Genomic DNA, 25,782 nt, shown 5'->3' with positions numbered 1-25,782 from the left:
CACGTGCTGTGATTTCGTTCAATTTTCGACTTTAGTCTCTCGCGCTTAAACTGCTCCGTGCGAGTGATGCAGTGTATAATTTATATGGTGTTTAAATAGCCGTAGTCTTACATCAGATATCCACATACGATGTGGTTATTGTACCAAATGGTCACTAATTTTTAAATGTAAAAACGCGTGAAACTACGGGAATGTAATTTGAAGAATTTCGGAGGCGAAAAAAAATTTCTTCGAGTGGTAATCATAATGTATTTTCCGGTTTGTTTGTAAATTGTATAGGAATAATGTACGCAGATTGACATTTTGCAATATAAACAAATTATTATTATCATTATTATTGCGGTATACAGTTAAATAATCTTTATTTTACACATTTTAATACAAATTTCAACAAATTGATGATACAGAATTCAGAAGACGGCTTCTTCATTACATTTCGCATTCCGTGTAATTTATCAAATTCATCGAACAGTGATAGTGTGACGCATTTCACGTATGTTGTCGAATCACTGTCAAATCATTGTCCCAAACTTTTACAAACTCCGCTCACGTGAGAACGATAGTAATAGATATTCATACAAGGGCACTGAATCCAGATAGGAAGACGAATGTGCAGTCAGTGCTGGATAACTTTGAAATTTGAAATTTCTCTCCGGTACATGAGCAATTTTTCATACATCATCCACGCATCGCCTGAATTAACTTTAGGACAATTATCTACATACGAGTCGTAACTTAGTACCCATAGCATTCTCGACGAATTATACGTTTGAAATAAATCGGTATTGTTATTTTTGTCCCAATGGATTCTACTATCGAACAAAAAAAAAGAACTTTACAACGCAATTCCCTCTCTCTACTAGCATGTGCAATGAGGAGTAAAAAATAATAATATCAAGTTTGTGACAACAAGTTCAATATCAGCTGTCCTTCAGAACCTCCTTTAGAATGGAGCCGGTATTCCTGGCAGGAACGAAATCTGGGAATGTCGGCAATGTGATATTTGATAAGAGTAGGGTTGATTGATTAGACGAAGAGGAATGTTGTCTGCTGTGACCCGGGCGAGGTGGCGGCTGTGAAAATAGAAATTTCACGATGAAAAATAGACATGCACATTTGCCAAGATGCAGACTTTAGAAATGAATTAACAGTTATTTACAGTAGTAGATATCGGTAAAGCTGGTAGTTGAGCTTTTGGCTTGGATTCACTTTCCAAAAACCTGACGAACGCCGCAGATAACGATGCCTCTTGATCCTGCGGAAGCATTAACGTGTTGTTACAAGTTTCATAATCCGTAACATATGGATTTCTATATCTAAAATCGTCATTCTAATTGAGAAGTGACGAATTGAAATAAAAAACTACATTGATTAGTTTACTTTAGATTGAGCAACCCCTCCGCTTCGCAGTAACCCAGCAAACCAGCTGCCGCTTGCCGCGGGGCTGTTCAGTCCGCTCTTCTCTCGGTCCGATTCGTTGAAATCTAAAACGGTAGCCAATACTCTGAGTACCGATAACTTGTCGCCAGTTGCTGATGACACGTAGCCGAGTATTAAATTTTTCAAGAGAGCCCTGTAAAAAATATAACGTGTTATTGCGTGTCGTGTGACCATCGTATCAAAAGACGAACATGGACGAACAACTGACTGTGAAAAATATTTTTGCGAACCTGTCTACTTTTCCCTCGCCACTTTTATTTGCTCCTTGTATTCGATCGTCGGCGGTACTCACTAGCTCTGTTAACCGAGCAACTGTAAAAAAATAATGTATTATTTTTAAATGTAACTTTAATGCATGATATCATGCTGCGCATGAAAATTAAATATTGCTAATTTGGTTTGGATCGCCAATCGGCCAGAATATGCGCGTACAATAAATTTGGATAACAAATTATGAATGAGTCAGACATTTAGTAGAAACGTTTCTGCGTCACTTAAAGTTCACCGGTTGATACTTCAACAACAAGGAAATCAATATTGGGCACTTTTTAATTCGTATAATGTGTGCATTCGGCCGTTGCGTGGCTTCAGGCTGGTAGGTAATGAGACAATAAGCGCAAGTATAACACAAGTACTGGTCGTCGTGGGGCTACACCAGTACCTGATGTAATACTCACACTCACAACTCGATTAAACATGCTGCATTCTTCTCTTGTCATGCCATTTCAATAAAGTATAATTATATTGATGCATGCTGCTAAAAACAATAATATCATATTAAATTAATGCATTTCGGATCGCACTAGTTACCGCAAGCTGGCAAACGATACTACTCGACAGTACATACATAATCGTGAAGTAACGAAACGATTTACGTTTGTAAAACTCAATGAAAACCTATTAATTTCAAATCAGAGTCGTTCCATGGGTTCATTTTGTTCTCAATACTTTTAAACCGTGTCAAGATTTCAGAACTAGCTTTTGATGAAATGGAAATATGCATTCAAAATTTTTATTTCTTATTTTCCGAGAATTTGTAGGATAGTAGTAGCGGGTGGGAAATCCCACGAGGTAATATGAGCTCCTATAATCAACACGCTCACAGTTACCGCATGAGATTACCCACTCTGTCGCTACCAAAATATTCTTTCATTTCTATCTTTGATTAACTCTATGTGGATCTAAAATTCGGGAAAGTGTATATTTTCCCTCTCTTATAACTTCAATTTATTTTGCATTAAAGGAATCTCATATTTAATTGGCGTAGCTCGATTTGAAATTGAATTGTTTAATCTCAGCCTAGTTTTTTTTTTTTTTTTTCCTTAATCTGACGATAATTATAACTGGAGTATTACGCGAAAATAAGATATTCGTGCAAACTATGTAAATGTATGCTAAATATTAAACAGTTCTAACATTCATAAACTACGTCACTCGACGATTATTCTACACTGTAATATTCGACTTGCACTTTCATCACATTTTAATATCATTCAAAACTCTACTACATCTCTAGAATGATTAAAAAATGTAATATTGAAACTAAAATCGTTACACACCGTGCAGTAAGTTTTAGGTCCTGTGAAGTTGCAAGACAATTTAGCTTTGCCGGTACGAATAAGATATTTCAAATAAACTTTGTCGCTTTCAGTCTATAGTTAGAATGAACGCCGACATAGGTACATTGTTCAAACTGGTCGCCAGTCCTTGAATTACCTAACTACCTGCTATCTCAAGGAATATATGCATTTTAACTGCAATGTTATTATGTAAGACTTGGTAATTACATAAAATTGCTACGTTACTGATACAGGGCGTACAACTTTGAGAAGAAAAATATTAACTCGACGGTCGATTGAAATGATAAAAATATTCGATATCCCGCAAAAGCTATATTCAACGCTGTAAAAAGATGTGCTGTAATGTGGATAAATTATTATGATAAGAAAGTAGAAAAAAAATATGGATTCATGCTGCATGTTTGAAATAATCGTCCGAACATTGCACAAGAACGAATGATAAAAGTATATTTCAATCTGTATAATAAAAGCCATTTATTAAAATGTCAGCACTTACTTCACCAGAAAAATGTGCAATATGCAATTGTGAGTAAAAATTCTAATCAATATGTCAACAGCTTGTCAGCTATTACATCATTAACTGATTGAAGTTTAGTTTTTTGGATAGTGCCATTCTGAACGTGAGACCCATGTGATAAAGGTAATAAAAAAAAAGCTAGATCCTAATTGTATTCGATTTAAGCGAAGATATTGAGTATAAACTTGATGACAAAAAGGGATCATGAAAGAACCAAAATATGCGGAAATATACCGCTCTATCATAAATTATCCTGTAAAAATACCTCCGCACGAATGTGCGATATAAAAAATAACTTATATTATAATGAATAAAAAATCAAAACGAAAAGTAAGAAAACCGGCACCAATGGCAATGCATGAGCCAGACGAGATGCTGTTTAGTGTGCAAAGGCGTCGGACCAGTTCGTAGCCGGATACCAGCAAGAATCCTGGGCTAGTTTTTACAATCCCAGAATTACCAGCTGATATTTGACTACGCCACCGGACTGTTTATGTGCTTACTTATTTATGCTCTTTTTTTTATACTGTTTTTATTTGTGTATTAGTCACAGGCCACAGCCAAATTGATGCTTTCAATATTTTTCAAAAAACCTTGCTAGGATATGTTTCGGGATTTTCAATTAGTATTTGGATGTCTGAGACTATCGCAAATTGTATTGCTGAAATTTTCAGTAAAATAATGGTAAACGTTTACACAAAAATGTACGTATGTGAAAAAAAAATTTTTCAATCAACATATTATTAGTATTACAGTTTGTCTATTTGCTTTAGGCACAGCCCGCTGAGTCAGTTTAAGAATCTAGTGAAAAATACAGGTTTAAAAAAGCGCTTCTTGGGTCGTAAGTTTGGCCAATGATGTTTCCCGATTTCAAATGACTTTCTGCGACGTTGCCCTGTGCCTAAGCCTTATAGACAAACCGTACTCTTGTTGTATAAACTTATGCGTGTATGGCGTAACTGGTAGAGTGTGAATACGAAAACTGAAAACTAGACAAGTCTAATTCTAGTTAAAAAAAAACAGATCACCCATTTTTGCAATCAAACTTTACACTGACTTCTGCGATTTATACTTCAAATTATATTCTACACTCTACAGTTTACAGTAATGCTCCAATCAACAATCTTCATGCAGATTTTATCAAAACCAACAAAATGCAGCCAAATGCAGGATAAAACGTAAATTCATTCCGGATAAAAATCAAAATACCTTCTCGTTTCAGTTCCTCGATTCTCTCAGTTTTTTTATCCAGTTGTTCGCTCAGTCTTGACGCTGCTTGCAAGCATTCTTTAGCTTCGATCAATTGATCCTGTCAATAAAAAATTGAACGAAATGAATCAGTCGTACGGTAATAGACGAATATTTTCTTCCGTGTTTACAAACGGTCTGTTCGGAATCCGATAATAATCATTAAACATTAGATGCCAACCTTGAGATTGGTAATTTCGTCAGAAAGTTCCGCCTGTCTTTCATAAGACTCCTCAAGTTGTTGCTGAATTTTTTCTGTTGCCGATAGAATGTCTTTGTCTTTGTCTGAAAAAAATATAAGGCATTAACTAATTTGTCCACATTATCCGAAATCTCCAAATTTCATTTCATAGGCTGAATTATTAACGGTTAACCGGAAAATCGTTATTTTATTGTAAAGAAAAATTAAATGCTTATTTTTTCCCGTCATTATTGGTTGCTCAATGTGCGCGAAACACTTTCAATGTAATCGGGATGAATGAAGTATGACACACAAACGGTGTAAGACTTTCGTGGTAACGGATTCGAACGAAAAATGATTAGCAAAATCTTATCTCACAAGAACGATAAAGGCAGAGAGTTTAGAATTCAGATAAGAATCCACCATCAAGAGTTATGTTATCTAATGTGTATTACCGCTTTGAAATTGTTCCAAAACAATTTGCAAATTGGTGAGAGAAGCTGCGTGCGCCAAAACCTTGTCTTCGGATATGGATAGTTTCTTTTGTATCTCATCCCTCTGTTGAACAATAAGAGCCATTTGTTGCTGTAACGTTTCGACTTGTTGATTAGCCCGGATACTCGCAGAAGTGTAAACGGTAGAGCTATTCTTGACCCGTTCTTCGGCTTGCATCAATTTCACTTCAAGTTCCTTTTGTTTCTGTTCAGCTGAGAGAGCTTCTTCTGTGTAACTCGCCTCGATCTCCATCAAGTGAGTTCTCAATCGGTCCAATTCCTTTCCTGCAGCCGCCTCTTTTTTCTGACTCTCTACAAGCTGATTTTGCAAAATTCTATTGCTAGATTGCTCCTGGACCAAAGCTGCCTCCAGTGCGTTGCACTTCTCGTTAAGAATCCCCGCTTGAGCTAATTGGACAGAATGCTCGACCACCCCGCAGTTTTCACCATAATTATTCGACTCCTCGAAGTTCTTCAGTCTTTGACGCACGACTTGAAGCTCGTTTTGCGCCCAAAGAAGTTCAGCTTCTTTTTCTTTCACCGCTTCCGAAACTCGGTCGTGTTCCACCTTCAGTTTTTGATTATTCGTCAGCTGTTCGTTTACCAATTGCGTCAATCTTTGTATCTCAAGATGGTATTGAACGCTTTCGTTATGTTTTACTTGAACAAGATTCACCAGCTCGTCCCTCTCCTTTTTCATAGCTAGTAATTGCTCCTCGTGCTTATCGACGGGGTTTCCGGTCACGCTTGATCTCAAATTCTGGATCTCGGCATCTTTCTCTCTGACCAGCCGAGTCAAGCCGTTGATAGTTTCTCTGGCCATCTCCGCCGAATCTTGATTACTTTCCACCAAAGATTTCTCTGTGCGGCAATGCTTTGCGTTTTCAGCAATTAAAACATCATTCTCACGCGTCTTTTCAGCTAATGCTTCTCGAACATCTTTCATCTCATCACTAATTCTCTGCACCTCTTCTAGCGTAGCACCAGCTACCTGATTCGATCGAATATCTCTCAATTCCGTTTCTAGCTGAATGCATTTGCTTTCCGCTAATTGTAGTTTTGCTTCTACGTTTCGTAAGTCGTTCAACTTGGCTTCGAGTTCGCAACATTTTTTTTCTACCGTTACTAAATTTTCCGCTTCGCTCTTAACAGACTCTAACTCAGTTTTCAATTGTCTACATTGATCCTCGCTATCTTTCAATTTTCCTTCGATATTTTTAAAATGTTCTAGATTTGCTTTCAATACTTTCGATTCATTTTCCAAGTCAATACACCTTCCATTCTCAGTTTGTAATTTTTCCGTGACTAGCTTGCACGTTGCCAACTCGTTTTCAAGCCGAACGCATTTTCCTTCGTTGACATGAAGCTGTTCCAAGGCCTCGGCAAGTTCTGCCGTTTTAACACCGATTTCCTTCTCCAATGCGTTGTATTTCTGCTCAAGAAGAACCATTTCCGTGTTCAGGAGTTCTATGTTGTCCAGTGACTCGTCCTGAGTCGCACCCAGCTGATCGAGCAACGAAGAATTCTCTCTAACCAATCTCTCGTTGCTCTGGGACAATTTTTCTATTTCACTCTGCTGGATTTCTGCCTGACTCAACGCTACGTCTAACTCTTTCCTCATATTTGACAAATCGTATTCCAGGTCAGCCACCTGGTTAGGGGGATCGAACGAAGTTTGCAATTCCTCTCGTTCCTGGAATGCGGTTTCGAGGTCACTCTGAATTCGACTTTTCGCATCTTGCAGCGTTTTCACTTCACCTTCCAACCGCTTTTCATTCGAAACCGAACGTATCAAATCCTCCCGCAAGCTGTCAAGTTCCGATTCCAATTTTATTGTCGACTCAATCCGATCTTCCAGTCGCTGTTCCAATTTCTCTTGGGCCATTTCCATTTCATCAATCGTCGCGCGAAGCTCGTTATTTTCGTCTAATGAGCTGTGTAATCTGCGACTCAAGTCCTCGAGCATGTTCTCATTGTTTTCGACGTTTTTCGAAGCACCGGATAATTGTTGCTGGGCGATTTCTAGCTGCTGTTTCGTGTTCCTCAGTTCGGCTTCCAGATTCTCTTGGTTCCGCAGGGTCGCTTCGATGTTGTGAACGGCCATTACCAAGTCGAAATTCTGTTGTCTAGTCGCTGTGTTTTGCGATTGAAGACGATCGATTTCTTCCTGCAAGGACTCGGTCTCGGTCTCCAAGGAGGCAACGCGCTCTTCGCTCGCCTCGGGAATCGATGGCAAATTAGACTTTAGATGTTCAATTTCCGCAAGCAACGAATCGATGTTGAGCTGCATGTCGTCGCATTCCAATTGCACTGATTCTTTCATTTCAGCAACGTCTTTCAGCTCCCTACTTACCTCGGTCAGTCTTCTTTCTAGCATATCTTTCTTCCATTTACTTTCCACGTATTTCTCGGCAACAGTCTCGAAGATAGATCTGTCATCTTGTTCCTCGATTTCCTCGTTCCGCAGTATCTCTTTTACTTTTCTCGACAATTCTTCGACCTCCCGAATGTTTGTGGAGGAAACTGCACCGATCGTATTGTTGTTTGCCTCGGCAAACTGCAGCTTGGATTTTACAGTTTCGAGATTACTCTGCGCGTTGTTGTATTCAGCATAAAGCTGCTCGTAGGCGTTTTGAAGCGTTTGATGCTTGTTCTGCATTTCTTCTTTTATCGATAACAGTCTCTCTGGAATCAGATATTTAAGAAAATTCAAATTACTAACTTTATTCAAGTATCGTGTGACATCATGTTTCACAACACGCTTCGTACCAATTGATTCCGAATGCTGTTGGTCCAGTTCCACGATACTGGTATTCAGGCCGACGTTTTCCTCTTCAAGCTGAGCGATTCTCCTCAGGAGATCGGTTTCCTTGTTTGACGTGTCCCCGTTAAGTTTGTCTTCCCTCTTAGCGGTTCCATTGTCGTTATCGGTCTTCAGGCAGACCGATTCAAACTGGCCATCGTCATATTTCATAATTTTCTCATTCACGTCAAACTTCTCCTCGCGCCCCGTCAGTATTTCCTTTTCGTTTTCAATTTCCAAAGATTTCAGAGCTGCCCGAATAAGATCTAGCTGCTCCGTTGATCCCAGCTGTGACATTATGCCACGAAAATCATTCACCAGAACAGCTTCGTCCAGCTGAAGACGTTTCATATTTCTTTCCGCTTCGCGATTCTGTAAAAGCATGTATTTTTTCTTCACCAAAGCCTCCTGAATTTTATTTATACACGGTACAAGTATACTGCTATTTTCATACGCACCTTTTCACCCATTTGAATGATACGGTTTATCATGTCTTGCTTCGCTCGCAGGAGTTCCGTTTTTTGGTGACAATCGAGAACGTCTTCCTTCGAGCTTTGCGCGTTCACCTGTGCGAATATTGGTTTGCAACTTATTAAATCAGAGATCTTTCTTCAGAGGGAGGGTTCGGGGGCAGATCTTTATTTTCCGAATAACTAAACGCATCTTACCCGCCGTACAGTTTTCAGTTCCGCTTCCAATTCGCGAATTTTTACGGTGGCTTGTGAGAGTTGCTCCTGGAGGAGCCTCGTTTGATTATCCTTTTTCGCATCACGATTTTTGGCCGACGGAGGGTCCCAAAAGAAAGCCGAGCCGTCGTCATTCTGGTGGTTCCCGTCCTATAAAATGTCGATACGTATAGATACGAAAAAATAAAACCAATTCTGGGAAGAAGTGACGAGATACCAAAAAATCCCTATTATTCGCGATTAAAGCGATGCGCCGTGTTTGTCTGTCGCAAATAAGGTGTAGCGAAAGAGCAGAGCGAAGCCTCTGCGCCTCCGTATTGCCGCAAACGACGATTTATTGAGATCCGCGAGGACGAGGCCTCTGCGGTAAAACTTTACCGTCCGACGTATAACGCTAGCTGCAACTGCCATGCATATCGGCGTCGCGTTATCGGTTCGTTTCATTGCAGGGGTTCGGAGGTGAGGAGGGGAAAACGCGGGAAGGCAGCAGCGCACTTTTACATAAGATCTCGTGTCGCCTGTCGAACAATGCTTTCTACCTTAGCACACGATATCAATATGCGCGAGACACACACGCGCAGATGCGTAACGCGCCGTGCAATTACACACGTACAACGACGTGCACACTTGAGGAGGCATCGAGTTTGCTTTTTCAATTTTTTCTTCGTGTTTTACAAACAGCAGATCGTACGTAGCTAATAAAATAAAAGAGAACGTGTCATCGGAACTGTTTTTATCATCAAAATAACGAATCATTGCGGCTCCGAATTTATATTACACTACCTGCTTATACTATAATAGAAATAACGTAATACTTCCTCGTTTTTTACTCGCGGTTGTACGCCGTCAAGTTTATCGTCAATGCGAGCTGTGATCGATTATCGTGAATAAAAAATTAGATACTCCGAGACGATTTGGTTGAGGGGGAAAAAGAAATTATTCCTTTCGAAAGCCGATCGGATATCGGTCGCAGTAACAGCGGCGGCGGCGGAGACGCGGCGACACATGTAAAGTCGTTCGTGACGCCGCGACGGGGTCGATTTCGAACGGTTTATGCAAAGACGCGTTTCCGAGGTTCCGCCGCGCTCCGTGTGCCTGCACGCCGGTTCAAAGGAATATAAAATAAATGGTTGGGCAAAGACTGATGAATATGAAAGGAGGCTTCCTTGGGTCAGGTCAAGGAATAATGCGTCGTTTGACTTGCATGACGAAGGAGTCGGTCGGACTCCAGCCGTGGCCGAAGGGTCGCCACATGCCTGCTAAACTCTGCGCTCCAAATCGCCTCTCACGCACGATCGACTCGCTTTATACGATTAGCGCCGAGCGTTTCGCGGGCTTATCGCGCGATTGCAGACGACCCGTATGCCTCGGAGCCGCTTTGCGCACCCGACGCGCGCCTCCCTCTCTCTCGTTCGTATCGGCCTTACGTGGGACGGCGAGCCCAGGGTGCACGAGGTAAAACGGAGGGAGCTGCGCAATGCGAGGCAGAAAATAACGAAGCGCAAAGCCGCGGGTAACCCGGAGGGACGAGTTTAAGCCTCGTTGATAGCGAACGTGGGAAAGGAAGTCCCTATCAATCCGGCCGCAGGCGCGGAATCGCTGGGATAAGGTACGAGGCGGTGGCGTAACGCACGCGAGCCGCATGCGGGAAACTTGACTCGAACGTCAGGGGAAATTCGTTCAATTTCTTTGCCTCGTTTCCCGTACCAGTTGGTAGAACAGCGAAGTCTGTTACGGGGACGCGTATTTCTACATCGACATTTTACCGACACTTAGCTAGGATGCAAACCTTTTCTCCTCCTATCGACTCTTAAAATTCGGAGAATTTTGCTAATTTTCTCCTTCACGTTTTTCCTGCCGCGTTACAGCACCGGCTCTTCTTCGACCCGCGCGCCCTGCTGCACCGTCACGAAGATGCGAGTGTATGTACGAGGAGGAGGCGCCGAACAAAACGTCATTTTATACCGTCCTGCAACGTATTTACACAGCCCGCGTCAAGATATCGAAGAGGTATGCCAGTTGGCTTTGTTAGCTTAGTATTTTTTTTTTTCTTCTCTTTTCTTTTCTCTTTTTTACCCGTTTCTGAAACACACGCGGTGACCCGGAGACTCGCGGCTGTCTCACCTGTTTCACGTCCGTGTGTAACTTCCTCTCGCTTTTATTACATGCGGGTCGCAGTTCATATATGCCTAGTTTAAATTCTCTCCCTCCTTTGTATTATACCGCGCGCATTGCCCGTTTTTAAATATTCATTTACATCGTAAGCAATTTTCTCTCTGTTTCATTTCGATTCCCCCTGTATATACATAACAAGGATAAAATATTAACTACCCAGCAGTAGAACAATGGTAGATTCGATGAAAATTTCGGTCTCATGCAACGAGGGATCGTTGAGAAATCGAGAATTTAGTTGAACCTTGGAATATAACAAGGTTGAAATTAGTAACGCTAACGTAACGAAACATGGAGGAAAATAATCACTATTTTCTCATTTTTAAAATGATTTTGATGAAACTAAGATTTCTAAAAATGAGTGTGTTTTGTTTTGTAACGGTTCACCGAATTTGACACAATTCCAAAATGGCGAAGTAACCGCTTTTCCCGAGCACGAATCGTTACGATAACGTTACTAACTTCAATACGATGGAATATACGCGATGTACGAATGTATAGGTACTACGGAAGTGAGCGATCGGTCGACAATAATCAACGGTTCCCGTCCACCGTGTAGGTATACGTACATGCAGTTAAATTTAATCGCGCACGCTTGACAGAACCTATAGATAAGCCGGGTCTGGCTATGATTGGGTATGCGGCTATTTGTGCCGGTGGTCTGCTTGGATTTCTCGTACAACGCGATTTCGAAGAAGATTGTACGCGTATGTACCTACCTACGTTACACATATTACGTGTTATTTCAGAGAACTTTTTATCATCAATTTCTTTTTTCTTACCCATCCTGTGAATCCAGTACAGAACTACGTCACGTCTTTGTTCCGTCGGTTCCGTCGATTGAGACACGAACGTGTTCTTTTTCTTAGACCTTTTTTTGTCTCCTGGTTGGTAATTTTTGCAAAAATCGTGTGTCAAACGAAACGTGTCAGCTCGAGGAGGAGGAGGATACTGAGAATAACGGTTCTTCGAATAATTTGCTGAGCGAATGGCAAGATCAGTTTCGAATCATGGCGCCTTCCTGCAGCATCGCGCAGCTTGTGTGACGTGTACATACAGCGATTAACGTTGCTTAGCTTGCACTGTGAAACGGGACGCGAGGGTTTCTACTTACGATCGAGCCCGCGGGTACATACACTGCGTGTAACTATATGTAACCAACGAGTGTGCATGTTATCTAACGAAAGAAGCAGAAAAAAGCAGAGAAGAGAGAAGGTGCAAAAAGATCAGAAGCTGGTGCAAACGCTATTCACGCATTATACCTAACGCATCGTTACGTTGTACACGTATAACGCACGTATTTACGTACCTATAATGAAACACAATTATCAGCCAAGAACAAGTCACCGCAAACGACGAACAATTATTCATATGCACAGGCACGCAGTTGCGTATAAAGTTTTCTACTTTTTGTCCCCTACCCCCTCCTCTCTTTTCCATCTTTACTTCTCTCTTTCAATTTTCTCTACGACCTCGAGACTCTTAAGTTTGCGCACCGAGTGCAACGTGCGTGCACGTCGTCCGACTCCTCTGTTTAGCCCTCGACTCCGAGCCTTGGGCAAACGTACGTACGAAAGTACGCACGCATACAAAACGTACATACATACGGCACGTTTTCCTCCTGCACGTATGTACAAACATACGCAATTCCGTCGATGCCCGTGCTGCACATCCATACGCGTGACACGTGAATCGCGAAGGTGGCTTGCTTCGACGACACGCTTGTAGGCATACAATACGTGTATACGTGCAGGGTGTTTCATAGCAATAATGGTATAATAAACGCGGCACGACACTGCGAGCAGTGACGTAACGACAAACGCGCATTGCACATGCGGTGATCGCTCCGCGACGACGAGGACGACAAGGACGAGGAGGAGGAGGAGGTTTTTATTTTATGTATCGCGTAGAGAGGTATTTAGCGCTGCCAATGAGTACACGACATACATTCGAACGTCGGTATTAATACATTGTACAGCTGTCACGTAATCGAATGTCTATTTTTTTCATTTCAATTTCTTTCCTACTTCCACGCGACACGGACAGGGAGAGAGGACAAAGGCCAGATTTTACTGAAAACTGCAGGGAGAGACGGACACGTCAAAACGTTTGGCGAAAAATACCCGTGCCAATTGTATGTTTTTTTTTACTGTTTATGGAATAAATTCTGCATCTTATATACCAAGTATATTTTACCAAAATATCTGACGCGTCTCTCTTTTCCTGCAGTTTTCAGTTATATCTGGTCTTTTATTCTCTCCGCGTACGTTGCGTATATCCTTGTACACTCGCTGTCTATTAATAACGTATAATCCATCATTTTCGTATTCGCGGAGTTTCTCCTTTTAATTCTGATTGTAAAATCGCGTTGCTCGCTCGAAGCATGTACGACACATCTAACAGAGCTAAAATGGATGGAAGAGACGTCGTTATATCCTGTACTTGAGGCAACAACGCGACTACTTTGCCACTAGACATCGTTGGGTGGATGATATATCCGAAATTAAGAGTCAGCGCGTTCCTCGGGAAGAGATAAAAGCGCGTCGAGAGTCCGGCGAGCACGGAGGCGAGTCCTCGGGTAAATTGCGAACGAGTCAAAACGACGATGGTTTGCAAATGTGTGAAGAGATAAAGTTGGTTCAATAAGTTCGTCGCGCTCCTTTGCAGTCTGACGCATGTATTAACGAGAAACTCATGCGGCATGTGGGTAACGCCTGCAAGGTATATCATAGGTTGTACATATGTACACGGGGGGGGACAATGAAGAGATGGAGAGACGCGAAAAGAGAAGAGAAGACTTGTCACCGACTTGTTGCTTTTGTCTATTGAAGAGAAAAAAACGGAAAAAACAACCGCGAGCACAACTGTACGGTACAACACACGCGTACTCCGTACATACGGTACATAAAACAATTATTACGTGAGTCGTTATAACGTGTAGCAGCTACTGCACAGGTATACCGAAGATTATTACAATATCTTTGAAACATACTTTCGGTCCAATGCGAAATTTTTTTCACAATTTACTTCGGATTGTGTGAATAATTTTTTTCTCCCAACTTTTCTGTCGCAAATGGAATACGGTGGGAATATATGAAAAATTTCCGCGTCGCGCTTGATCCGATCCGTACTGTGCACTGGTCGTTCTTGATCTTTGTACATAGAACGCGTTCGCGTATAATAACGCACTGCGTACCGCGTGCACGTATGTAACATAGATGTGAAAAATCTGTTTCTCTTTCCCCATGGAGATCATCTGTGCCGCCAGTTGCGGTCTCTCGATCGGACGAGATTTTTTTTACAACTGTACCTATGTTGTATTTAGAATATAAAACAAATGTAAATAGAACGAGGTGACGACGAGGGTTGTATAATATCGATATACGTACGCGCACGCGTAATAATGTTGAAAATAAATGAACATATTTTGCCGTGCACGCGGAATATCACGCGTTGTTGGCAGAAAGAGAGAATATGAATCGAATATGGCGACCGTGAGTGTAAACTCGGTTTTTCTTTGCGAGTGTTACGCCCATAGTAGGTGTACCCTGCAATATACGTGAATACGTGCTACGTATATACCTCGGTGTGAAATATTTCGTTCAAAGCTGTAGACGCGATGCGTGTCGTATAACGCGCGTACCTACGTATATATGTATAGGCAGGTTATAGGTGCAAACACACGTAGTTTATACACGAAGCTGCACAAAGCTTATGGAAATTTGATGAATTTATGAATGGATTACTATATATATGCACGACGGTTTCATTATGCTTTGACCTGTTGAATTTTACTAACTGAATATTGGGTATACCTTATGTGTATCATCGAGATCGATCGGAAATTCGTTTCTACCGATGTCTACCTACTTCAGAGGAAAACGAGAAAAATGATACTTCTTCGTTCATCCTCGCAGGCCGATCCGTGCTTTGCAAACATGTGAGATAAAGTTTGATTAATTTCGTTTCGTTCTTATTGGTCTTCTTCTCAACTTGTACAGGGGATGTGGTGTTTTTGAAATTTGTAACTTGTTCAAATTTTCATACCGCCTAACGCATTTTATATACGTTCGAGTCACAGGTTGGAATTAGCGTTTTATTGTTCGTTTCTTTTCTCATTTATGTATATGTATTAGCCTCCTTTTTTTTTTTTGGCTCAGGCCACTTGCGCGGCTCGTTGATTAGCATGTTTAATTTGTTTTTCACAGGTGCTCCGTTATTAACGATGCTATACAAGTTACAATAATAGAAACACATCGTTATTTTTTTTTTTTTTTTTTTTAATTTCTCCTTCGACACATCGTCAATACGAATTAATGTACTGGTAAAAGGATGTAAAATTTACGTTACCTTTATGTCTGCGTATGCGTTATACTTTGCATCTAGAGTGCAGGTATAACAACTTCAGCCCCACATACGTGTAATCATGGTATATACTATAAGTAGCGAAAGTTACGTGGAGCAAGATTCGATATTGGCGGTTTATAACGCGAAATGAACATAATACAAGATAAGTACGTCGACAATATTTGATGGAGGAATTGCAATTTCGGAAATTGAAAAGAAAGAAAAGAAATAAAATAAACAAGTGAGAGCCGAAAATCGATTAGTTATTTGCTTATTCTTCTTTTCAACGTCACACTCACTGCTGGCTATTCTCTGAAGAATCGCGAATCATGTAGTCGCAATCTCTGAAAATGTCAAATAAAATACGCAAGATGAATTTCTAACCTCGGCGAGGCGAACCGCGGGACGCTTTCGACGCGACTGACTGACCGACGGTAAGGCTTGCAAGTATCGCGGTACCGGCGTCGTCGTTCCTCCGGAGGAACACACGTTCTCTTCGTCGCGTCCGGCCGACAAGGAGGAGCCTCCGTGGCGTGGCATGGCACGGCATGCACTTGCGGAGGTGACGGAGAAACTGATTGTGAGAGGCGGCCTCACGAGGAACGGAACTATAGGAACCGCCTATAATAATATGCCTATGTAACCCGCACACGTTGGCATGTTGTATGAATACACGCGTACATGCGTACGTACTGCATAGATACCTGTATGTGGGTGTCGGTGTAAGAGACACCCGGCTGGGCAGCAATAACGCACGTGCGAACCAAATATATAAGATATCTTATCGGAATATTTGTCATTCTCTAGCTGCCTCGTCGTCGTCGTCGTCGTCGTTTTCATCTTAGCCTTTTTTTTTTTTTTTGTACCTTTTGTTCTTCGCATCGAACGGTGACTTCGCGCGATGATAAGTTTGGTAAGAAGTAATAATAATGATGATAATAATCTCATGCTCAGAAATTATACCAACTGTCGAAAAAAACGAAAGACTCGTAATCGTATGCGTGGCATTGTTACCTTGCAAAAAAAAATTAATGAAGAAATCTGTTGAGGAATTAGGCGCTTTCGCAACTTCTCAAATTCGGCACTTCAACCCCGCCCCGGTTATTTGCCACATCACATACGTATATAGCATAGTTGGGAATCATGATTCACCATAGATCTCGCGGTATGACAAATAATCTCAGATACGCGTAGGGAATGTTTTTGTATAAGTTACGGTCATCGTGGTATCAGTATCGTGTAAAGCTTCATCTACGCGTAACGAAATGTGGAGTATTTTTTTTTACGAACTTCAAATATCTGCCGTGAAGTGAAATTATTGTATAACAGGATGTATAACGATGCATCGACCACGTACGGTATAACAGAAAAGAATTAACGAGAATATTGTCCGAGGCGGTGTTGAATCGATGGACGTCTCACACAATCGAAATTGTCTCTCCGAACGAAAGAACGAACGCGTTAAAAGTATGCGGCTATGTATATGTATATCCGACTTACAATCAGGCTCGTTATTCAACGTTCAGAGCCCACTTCGAGATCTGGGTATGACCCCCGCTGCCCTCCGCCTCACCGTGTCATTAGAATTTCCATTAATTTGCGTTGCTTATATTGTATGCATATATAAAATGCTCTGCCACGCTACACACGTACGTGCATAGATAGGTATACGTATTGGAATAAACCGGGGGGCTTCGAATGCGACTCCGATCGAGAAAACACACACACACACACACGCACACACACATTGCGTCACATCGCAACGGCGGTTTGTTTTCGTCTTTCGAACTCCTTCGCGCATAAATTTCTCCCCAGCTGATACACGTATAACTCGACTCGTCTGTTCCCTTCTCGTTTTCTTGTTTCCTCGTTTGTTCTATCGTATGCCAATCCTTCCTTGCCCCATTGCAACGGTACATAGGTACGTCGCTGTAGCCTGCAGCCCCTATAATGTACAGGGTATTCCGCTTTTAAGTGCGTCCACGCGTACCATCGACGTACGCAAACTACAACCTGCGGGCGCAGCTGGTGATCAAAGGCCACGCACGATGTGGACGTAAAATTGGACGTCAAGGGGGTGTCCTAGTCGATTTTGACGTTGTCGTATAAATTATTTCCAAATATCGAAGTTCGCGTATCTCGAGTGCGAAAAAGGGCACGACGATTCCGTTCTGAACAAAAACACCCCAACGTATTGTCGATAAACGCAGAGATGAAGAAACGGCATGGATTCTGCGAAATCTCAGTAGTAGATTCCAAAAATTCATGCCATTTCTTTATTTTCGCGTCAAATAAAAATGTGTTTCGTTTGTCTTTGTTAAGAATTGCGTATAGAATGGGGCTGTCGACCCCTTTTTTCACGTTTGAGATAAATGGATTTCGATATTCCAAGATATATGTATAGGGGAGAGACGGGCAAAACGGGCCCCCTGTGCAATCAAATGTAGTTTCAAAAAATGTCGATAACGCTTGAAATCTTTTTTGGGCCAAAGATAAAAGAAAAGCGTCGAAATTGATCTCCAACGTTATTTTTCCCTTAAAAAGGACTTCTCAACTCACGCGAGTGTCGCGGGATCCTCGTAATCGTCGCTCCCTGCAACTGGGTAGTCACAACGTCGGCGCAGCAACGGCGAGAAACACTAGAATTCTATCCTCTCTCGAACACTCGATGATCCTAGACCTTGGAGAGGCAGGGACAGGCTACGGCCTCCCCAAAGCTGGCCGCATTTATAGCCGACGGGGGAACGGGGTAGTCATAGTCACTATCAAAAATTTACCCGGCAAACCTATGCGTTACACCATCATCGCCTATCACAAAAGCTCGCCTGTCCGTGTTCGCCCGTTGTTATCGCGGGAAGCTTTTTCGCCCCGCTTCCTCGTTCGGCGTTCAAGAACAACGGGCCTACCGGCGAATCATCCGCAGCTGTCTAGTTACGCGCTCTTATTATACATGTACCAGCGTTGGTGTAACGAGATATCGGTGCAGCCTGGGTAATATCGATTCGATTTCACCACAAATTACCATTTTACGTACAAAGTAACCGCAGGAGCGCGCCAGATATCCTCTTTCAACATCGCATTTCACACACAGAAGGGATTCCACGCGAACCCGACCAACGTCTGACCCTCGCCATTTCTGAGTTTTGTTTTAGAAAAAAACTTCCACACTTGCCCCAACTCTCAAACAGTAGCCTGAATCTTTTCAAATTTTTTATTCAACTGCTCAATTATTTACAAATATTTAAATTGATTTTGAAACGGACCTTCTTTAAAATAATCAAGATATACTCAGAAACCGTAATATCTATTCCAAAAATTTCAACATCCTGATGGACCGATTGTTTTTCCATTTTTTTTCAGCACCTTTAAATATTTTTTGTCAGCTAAAACATTCTTTGAACGGTATGAAAATTCCCGAAAAATTCTCGTAATTTCTATTTTTCAATTAGAACATTTCTAGACCGGTTCGATCATGGAGCAATTTTTATATAATTTATAAACAATAGAGCAGTTGAATAAAAAATGTGAAAAAATTCAGAACACTGTTTCAGAGTTGTAGCAACTGCTGAAATTTTTTTGAACCAAATCAGAAAGAGTGCGGGCCAAACGTTGGTTGGCTTTCCATGAAATTCTCCACAGACTTTACGAAGCCCGTGTGCAGATTAGTTTTTTTTTTTTAACCGAGGTGTAACGGCGTCCACTTTTTTGCCTCGACAAATTTACGCCACTCCGGCTATACATTATCGTCTTCACCGCGAAGTATTTTTCGATAAGAAAACGGAAACGTCTGGCATAAAAAAGTCCCAGGACTTCTGGCTCCAGGTCAAAGGTGAACTCTAGCTCTTGGGCTCCGTCGGGTTTCACGTCGGAAAGGAATGCCTGATGTACCGGTTTACTCGGAAAGGTTGAAAAACGAAAAGAAGAAAAAATAAGTAACGCTTGCGACGTGCGTGTAGGTACGCAAAAATTCGATGACAACAATAATCGTAAAGTAATTCTTTCGGGCCTCAGAGCATCCCGCGTGTCTACAAAAGACGCGGGCTTAACGTCAGCGAGAATGTCGTGGACTCACCTTTGTTGGTCCAAGATACGAACCACGTATCTAACCGACTTTTAAGCCTGCACACCCTTCGCCGACGACGGAGATGGAGGCAAACATTAGCTAGTAACGAATTTCATGTCGACTCTTCGCGCGTGTGTTTCGTTATGCAATGAATCGCGGACTGCTGCACGAGTGTAATGTAGTCTGCCGTGATTATGCAGGTCTGCAACTAAAAAACTGCACAGGTTTCTTATACTGTTTCTAATATAGATTTTTACTCGCTGAAACAGGGAAATATACTGGAAAAATTCCATCACGTCAGGTTTTTTCTTGAACTCGTATTTGTAGTTTCATTAAGAGTGAAACTCCCGTTTAACTCGAAATCTGGTATCCTATTCTTTGTTATGAAAATTTTGTGCAAAAGTGATTTCTTACTTCCGTTCAATACGTATTAGAGTGAGACTCGAAAATAAATACAAACAGACAAATAGAAAATGGAAAGCGGAAGCGTGTTCGGAGAAGTATCGAAGATAAGGAGAAAAGGTTTCATAGGCAAAAAGAACGAACACGGAATGTTGAGTAAATTTCATCAAGAAATTGCTTGTTTAATTTAATAAGAAATATTTTTTAGTTCAATGTAATGAAATGGTGGTTTTTTCATTGTTCTTATGCTTTTTTTTATGCGAACACCTTCTATTTTCCAAACATACTGTACGTGATGGAGGGAAATGGAAGTCATTTTTGGATACAGAACTCTGGAAAACATAGGATTTGCCAAAAACATCCCACGAAGCTGAAGTAAAATCTTTTTTTGCAGACCTGTGTTATCTCCTCTCTCTCTCTCAGTGAATTAATAGAAAACGAACAACTTCACCTTGTAATAAAAGAACAAATTATCTCCGGGACGGTTTTTAAACCGAAATCGTCATTGTTATTCGGGTGGGTGTGCAATATTGACGGATAATGAACCCCGAGAGCCCGCATTCGGAAAAGAAACACGCGAGGTGAAAAGCGGCAGGGGCGAGGCGACGACACGTGTGTCGTATAACTACACGCACAGTTTTTGTGTTCCCGTGTTCTCTGTTTAACATTTCGCCTCGGTTTATCAGCCGCAGCCCCGGAGCCTTTCAGAGCTCCCGGTGTATCCGACAAGAACGCCGCTCGCTTCGCAACTTTATACAGGTACTTGGAACAACGGTTCGTTTTGTTTGCAGGTAATTGCTAAGGTTGACGTAAGATTTATGTTTGAAAAGAAAGTTGTGGGCGCGTACGGTAATTTCGCGGTTCCGACCTATCTTCTTCTTCTTCCCCTTTGTACCATATACCTATTATATGTATATACCTAAACCTTGGAGCGTAATTACACGTGTTTTCTACGCCAAGCGATATTCTTGTATACCTGTTATATTATCTCAATGCATGTACTACACGTACTGATACGATGTATGTACGTACATAGGGATGCAAGTAGATATATTTTGAACTAGATTAAATTGATCGAGTACAGATGGAAAATATTTTAAGATTATCCTTTATTTTATTTTATTTTTTAAGAATCCAAAGAACGTAACCGTTTTCGTTATCTGACGAATTTCTTCCGAAACGTACTATAATGACAAAACTAATTTCTCTATGAACAATTCGTAGAAACTACAAACAAAAGAAAAAACAAATATGAAAAATAACAGTGTAAAAACTTAGCGGTGTTAAAATTTACCAAAATTGGCTAGTGTCGACTACTGTGTTACGTAGAACAATTTTTGTAGTCAATTCGGAACTTGAACGTCAGGTGATAGTTTTAGATTGATGACACATTTGATATTTTTTCCGCTATTGAGAATTTATCGCCGAATTTCGAGACGTTGGCAAAAAATCGTGTACACGCTTAGATATTGTTTGATACTTGGGCACCTACCGGACAATTTAATTAACTTTCGGCGCTGCGCAAGATAGATGAGTTATATTTGACTAATACATGGTGACTACCTCGTCGAAAAACATTGACCGTCGGAGCAGAAGACTGTTCGTGGGGTAAACCGTAAAGCTGATGTTTGTAGATAAGATGCAGATATTTGTAGATATACCTATATTCCGGGCTGCAAACATCAGCGTCAAGAATAAATTTACATCACGACCAGTCTTCTGCTCTGACGATCGATGTTTTTGGAGGCGGTGGTCATGAGACGGGAACCCGGCATAAATTGAAGAAAATGTGGAAAAAAGTGAAAAATTAAATGAGCGCCATCTTGGATGTTGAAAAAAAAAATAGTATTCTGAACCGTTAGAAAACCCGAAGAAATTGAATTTACGAAATCTGAGCTTGTACTGTATCAACGGGTTACTAAATTTCAAGTAATCAGAAAGTTGCAAAATGATGACCTTTTCTAAAGATGCATCGTTACATTAACGTTACAAACTTCAGCTTGACGGAAATTTGTAAATTATTTTTTCCTAAAATACCCTGATATACGTGTTACACCAGCCTATAGACATACTCGTAAAATGTTGTACGATTCTGACGATACTTGACTCTGTGATTTAGGTTGACATAGATGAAACAGAGACGTGATAAGTCGTTCGAAGGCGCGGTGCAGCATTTCTTCTGATTTGATTGGCAGAGCGTGCAGAGCGGAGAGGAATAAGAATAATGGTAGAGGTGGGGAAATCTTTACGTAGGCAAACACTACAACTTCAAACTGGCTTACTCACCGTTTGCGAATGCTGGGCGTCATATTCCAGAACCACTTTTTGAAGCTCGCTGTTTTGCCGACGAAGAAGAGAAATCTGCGACAATAAGAAACATGCGGGATATGTGATGATACTTATTTTACAAATTTTTGGAAGTTGGTTAAAAAAAAACCTTCGTATTGTCAAACCCGTGGAATCAAGTAAAAAGACGCAGAAATTACATTATATAAAATTTTCAAGTATCTGTCGTCGTGTAATATTTATCTACGTATATACCCCATTTTTTCGACACTTTTCACCTCGAAATTGCTTTTTCGTTAATGTGTAAATTATACAGTATTTATTTTCATACAACATACCCGAAAGACTCATATTTGGGTATAATATGTTACTTACTACCACAGACACAAGGTTTGAAGGAAAGTTAGGAAAGAAGGAAGAAAAAAATAGACTGTTAAAAGAACTCCCGCGGAAATGGTTTAGATATTTTTTCCCCACCCTGAATCCCGCATCGCTGAATAATTTAAATAGCCTGTTTCTGTCGAGCGTACTGTATTACATGCATATGTTACATATACGGCGACTACCTCATGCGCTGACGCATCAGGTACTGTAGGCAGGTACAATATGCGCGTATATATGTATAGTGACATATTATAGCAGTCGTGTTTCGGCGCCAGGGTGTGCGATGATTTTTGGCAAAGTTTCATAAGCATGTAAATGAAACTGATAACAGTTATAGATGCGATTAAACGTCGTCGCCTTTAAGGGTCTCCGCAGTGGAGGGGGAGGAAAAATTAAGGGGTTTGCGTGATGAGAACGAAAACACGACGAGGTTCACGTAAGTAACGTTGACGTCACGAAACATTAGGAAGATATTCGTTATTCTGGCAACAATTTTGAAACGATTGTCGGTGAGTTGGCTTTGGAAAAATATGCGTATGTTTGGTTCAGTATGGTTAGCTAGAATTTCAGACAATTCTAACGATGCGTAGTAACGATTTCTTCTGAACATGCACCGTTACAGTAAAAATATCGTAATATAGCGCGAAAAATCTGCTCCCTCGACTACGCGAAAGAGAAGAAAATGAAAAATAAACAAACCAGAACCGTAATGAACGATGAATAAGGTATATGTATAATGTATATTCGTCCTGCGTCGTCTGGGACTTGAATATTGATGTCCACAATCAGGAGGAAGTCCGGTATAGTCTATAGAAAAGGTGAAGTCGAGCAAGCTGTAATATAGCAAAGTGGCCCATAGTCCTCCACTCGCCGCAGCGCCGCGCGAAGCGGAGGTTGGTTATAATTTTTGTTTGCGCTCGTTATCTCGGGTTTGTACTGCGATAACCTCCCCCCCCCCCCCCCCCCCCCCCCTCCCCCAACCGCCTCCACCCGTCGCGCAGTTCAGGGTCCCCTTCTCACCCCGCAAGGTGCACATCGGTGGACAAGGTATAAGCCGCGTATTATACCTACCTGGACGCTCTTAATACGAACAATGTTATTTTCGATTTCATTTTTCTATGAAGCGGTAGTTAGTAACGTTATTGTAACGAAACATTAGGGGAAAAATCATTATTAAGTAATTTTATAATGACTTTTCTTCACGGAGTTGGCTTTACAAAATATAAGAGGATGTTGGGTATATCACGGTTCACTAAATCTCGGACATTCTCAAAGGTGAAAAGTAATGATTTTTCTTAAACATGCATCGTTATAGTGTCGTTATTACTTTCATCCTCAAATATTTTTCTTGCGATGTATAAGATACCGTTCGTACAGTAAGAAAGGAGATGAGGAATTTGTTCGTTAGTTATTTGAACGACAAGCCGTACATCGTTTGTGTGTATTAATTTGTCACTATTTTCTACCTGGATATTACAACTTGATCGATCTTTCTATAGAAGAATGAAGAAACTACGATAATTTAGTGCTGATTGCGAGAATTGTTCTCATGTTCTTTCCACACCCTAAGGGTAGGTTACCTTACATAAATGTATTAACTGGGTATTGTTAGTTCTGAGAAGCGGCGCAATGCTGTAACAATTTATTGATTGGCATTTACGGAGCGCAACTACCACTAAAACATCGGGGTGGGACAACCCGTGGGAGGAGAAGGGGGTGAGAGGGAGTTGAAACGGGGTGAGGAGATAACGGCTGATAAGCGAGGCGCTTGTTTGCATTACACTCAGTCACGGTTATTAGGGAAAGGGACATCTGTTAAAATATTTTCTAATCACCAAGGCATAGGCTCACTGCTGCTGCTCCGCATCCCTTATCTCCACGGCACCTAGGGGTGCCAGAATTACGAATGAATATGTTGGTGGTGTAAAACAGTCCCTTTTTCAAACTCGATCCCTTATACGTATACCCTTCCTCTTCTTTCTTACCGTCTCGAATCGCTTCCACATTATTCCATTACTGAACTAGTGAATTTGAAATTCGTCTGTTCCAAGTTAATTTTCCATTAACATACTTTGGAGTTTCAAAGGTCTGCATAGTTTATTACAGTCTACGGTAATTGCGTTACGTTTAATGGATGCTATTTCGCGTTGCAGATACGATTGCTAAGACTTTCCTCAGACTTTTTGAATCTCCAACTTGTGTCTGCACAAACGGGACATTACGAGGCTGATGAAGATGCGACGAAAAGCAAAGACGAGCGTTCAAGTATTCCTCTCACCTCTGCATCCTTGGAAATAAGCAGCTCTTGAAGTTGTGCACATTTCTCGTTCGCTTCGTTGAGCTCCTTGCTTCGTTCGTCTGAAAATGCGTTGAAACGTGTGTAGGTACATACACAAGAATTTTAAGGTATTCCGCATATGTTGTTTAAATTTCCCGCGGTTGAGCGAGCAGGCGTGACGTGTAAACAGGACGGTTCTCATTGGTTGATAAAACAGAGACGTGCATTGACAGTAGCTAATAAGCGGATATTTTGAGGGACTCGAAAGCTGCACCGAGGCTCAGGTATTGTAACAAGGGGATCGGAGGTCCATTTACCTATTTCCTCGACGATTCCTTCGGACAGAACCTCCTTGGTGAAACTCGTTATTTGGCCCTTCAAATTCGACAGGCTAGACAGACCGTCGCCGAACCACGCCATTTTACACGTCGACACTACTGAGGAACTGAACGTACGAATATTTTAGCATTATCATTTCACTGCGAGAAGCTCGAAACGTTTACTCTTCGCACCCCATCGTTCGATTCTTTATACGGTAGACCTATTTTACGTATCGCGTCCACCTGACGTTTACCAAAATCGTATGACAGATCAAAATACACTCCGTAATATTGTATGTATACACAACCTGCTGATCGCGCAGGTTGACCAACCGCTAGGAATACAATACTGGCAACGATACGGACGAAAATAACTGCCGAATTTATACTACGTATGTAACGAACAAACCCATATTTCTTCGCATTACTTTCAGCAGAGTAAACAAATAATGGAATCAACTCAACGAATTGTCACACGGTGTTGTGTAAATTTTCATTCTTATTAATGGGCATTCATTTTACACCCTGCCATGCCGACTGCGCTGTTTTTCTTCTGCTTGGAGAAAGATGGAGAAGCGGAA

General features: G+C 41.3%; 2 protein-coding genes across 7 annotated transcripts in view; one reads left to right on the top strand and one right to left on the bottom strand.

The window, feature by feature from the left end:
* LOC124187214 (band 4.1-like protein 4A) overlaps window positions 1-25,782 on the top strand; it is a 63,312-nt gene that overhangs the window by 10,383 nt on the left and 27,147 nt on the right. Inside the window, exon 1 of one of the 3 annotated variants that reach the window (XM_046579595.1) lies at window positions 23,020-23,039. The exons of the other annotated variants lie outside the window; for them this stretch is intronic. The gene's annotated coding sequence lies outside the window, so the exon portion shown is untranslated. Of the gene's footprint in view, window positions 1-23,019; window positions 23,040-25,782 lie in introns of those variants that run through there. 3 annotated transcript variants of the gene reach the window in all.
* LOC124187212 (thyroid receptor-interacting protein 11-like) lies at window positions 858-25,518 on the bottom strand. 4 transcript variants are annotated; one of them, XM_046579585.1, is made up of 13 exons: window positions 25,199-25,518; window positions 24,882-24,961; window positions 22,220-22,294; window positions 8,932-9,099; window positions 8,722-8,829; window positions 8,230-8,635; window positions 5,422-8,145; window positions 4,967-5,070; window positions 4,747-4,846; window positions 1,671-1,752; window positions 1,381-1,573; window positions 1,160-1,255; window positions 858-1,073 (listed from the first exon to the last, which is right to left on the bottom strand). In XM_046579585.1, the coding sequence occupies exons 1-13, from the start codon at window positions 25,299-25,301 to the stop codon at window positions 921-923; spliced, it is 4,392 nt and encodes a 1,463-aa protein (XP_046435541.1). In that variant the 5' UTR covers window positions 25,302-25,518; the 3' UTR covers window positions 858-920. The 4 variants fall into 4 exon arrangements, with proteins under 4 accessions (XP_046435541.1, XP_046435543.1, XP_046435542.1 ...); XM_046579587.1 differs by lacking the exon at window positions 22,220-22,294; XM_046579586.1 differs by lacking the exons at window positions 22,220-22,294; window positions 24,882-24,961; window positions 25,199-25,518 and adding exons at window positions 15,472-15,503; window positions 15,853-16,025.

Source organism: Neodiprion fabricii, chromosome 7, assembly GCF_021155785.1.
Source record: "Neodiprion fabricii isolate iyNeoFabr1 chromosome 7, iyNeoFabr1.1, whole genome shotgun sequence".
In the NCBI taxonomy this organism is placed as follows: Eukaryota; Metazoa; Arthropoda; class Insecta; order Hymenoptera; family Diprionidae; genus Neodiprion; species Neodiprion fabricii.
This window is presented reverse-complemented; position numbering and strand designations above follow the sequence as displayed.

Bases quoted from the DNA above. Each gene is read 5' to 3' on its own strand.
- LOC124187212 (XM_046579585.1), bottom strand. From the start codon at position 25,301: ATGGCGTGGTTCGGCGACGGTCTGTCTAGCCTGTCGAATTTGAAGGGC. The intron at 9,100-22,219 runs GTGAGTAAGCCA...GACATTTTATAG, and splicing joins ACGCCCAGCATTCGCAAACG to GACGGGAACCACCAGAATGA. The intron at 8,830-8,931 runs GTAAGATGCGTT...ATATTCGCACAG, and splicing joins AACTGAAAACTGTACGGCGG to GTGAACGCGCAAAGCTCGAA.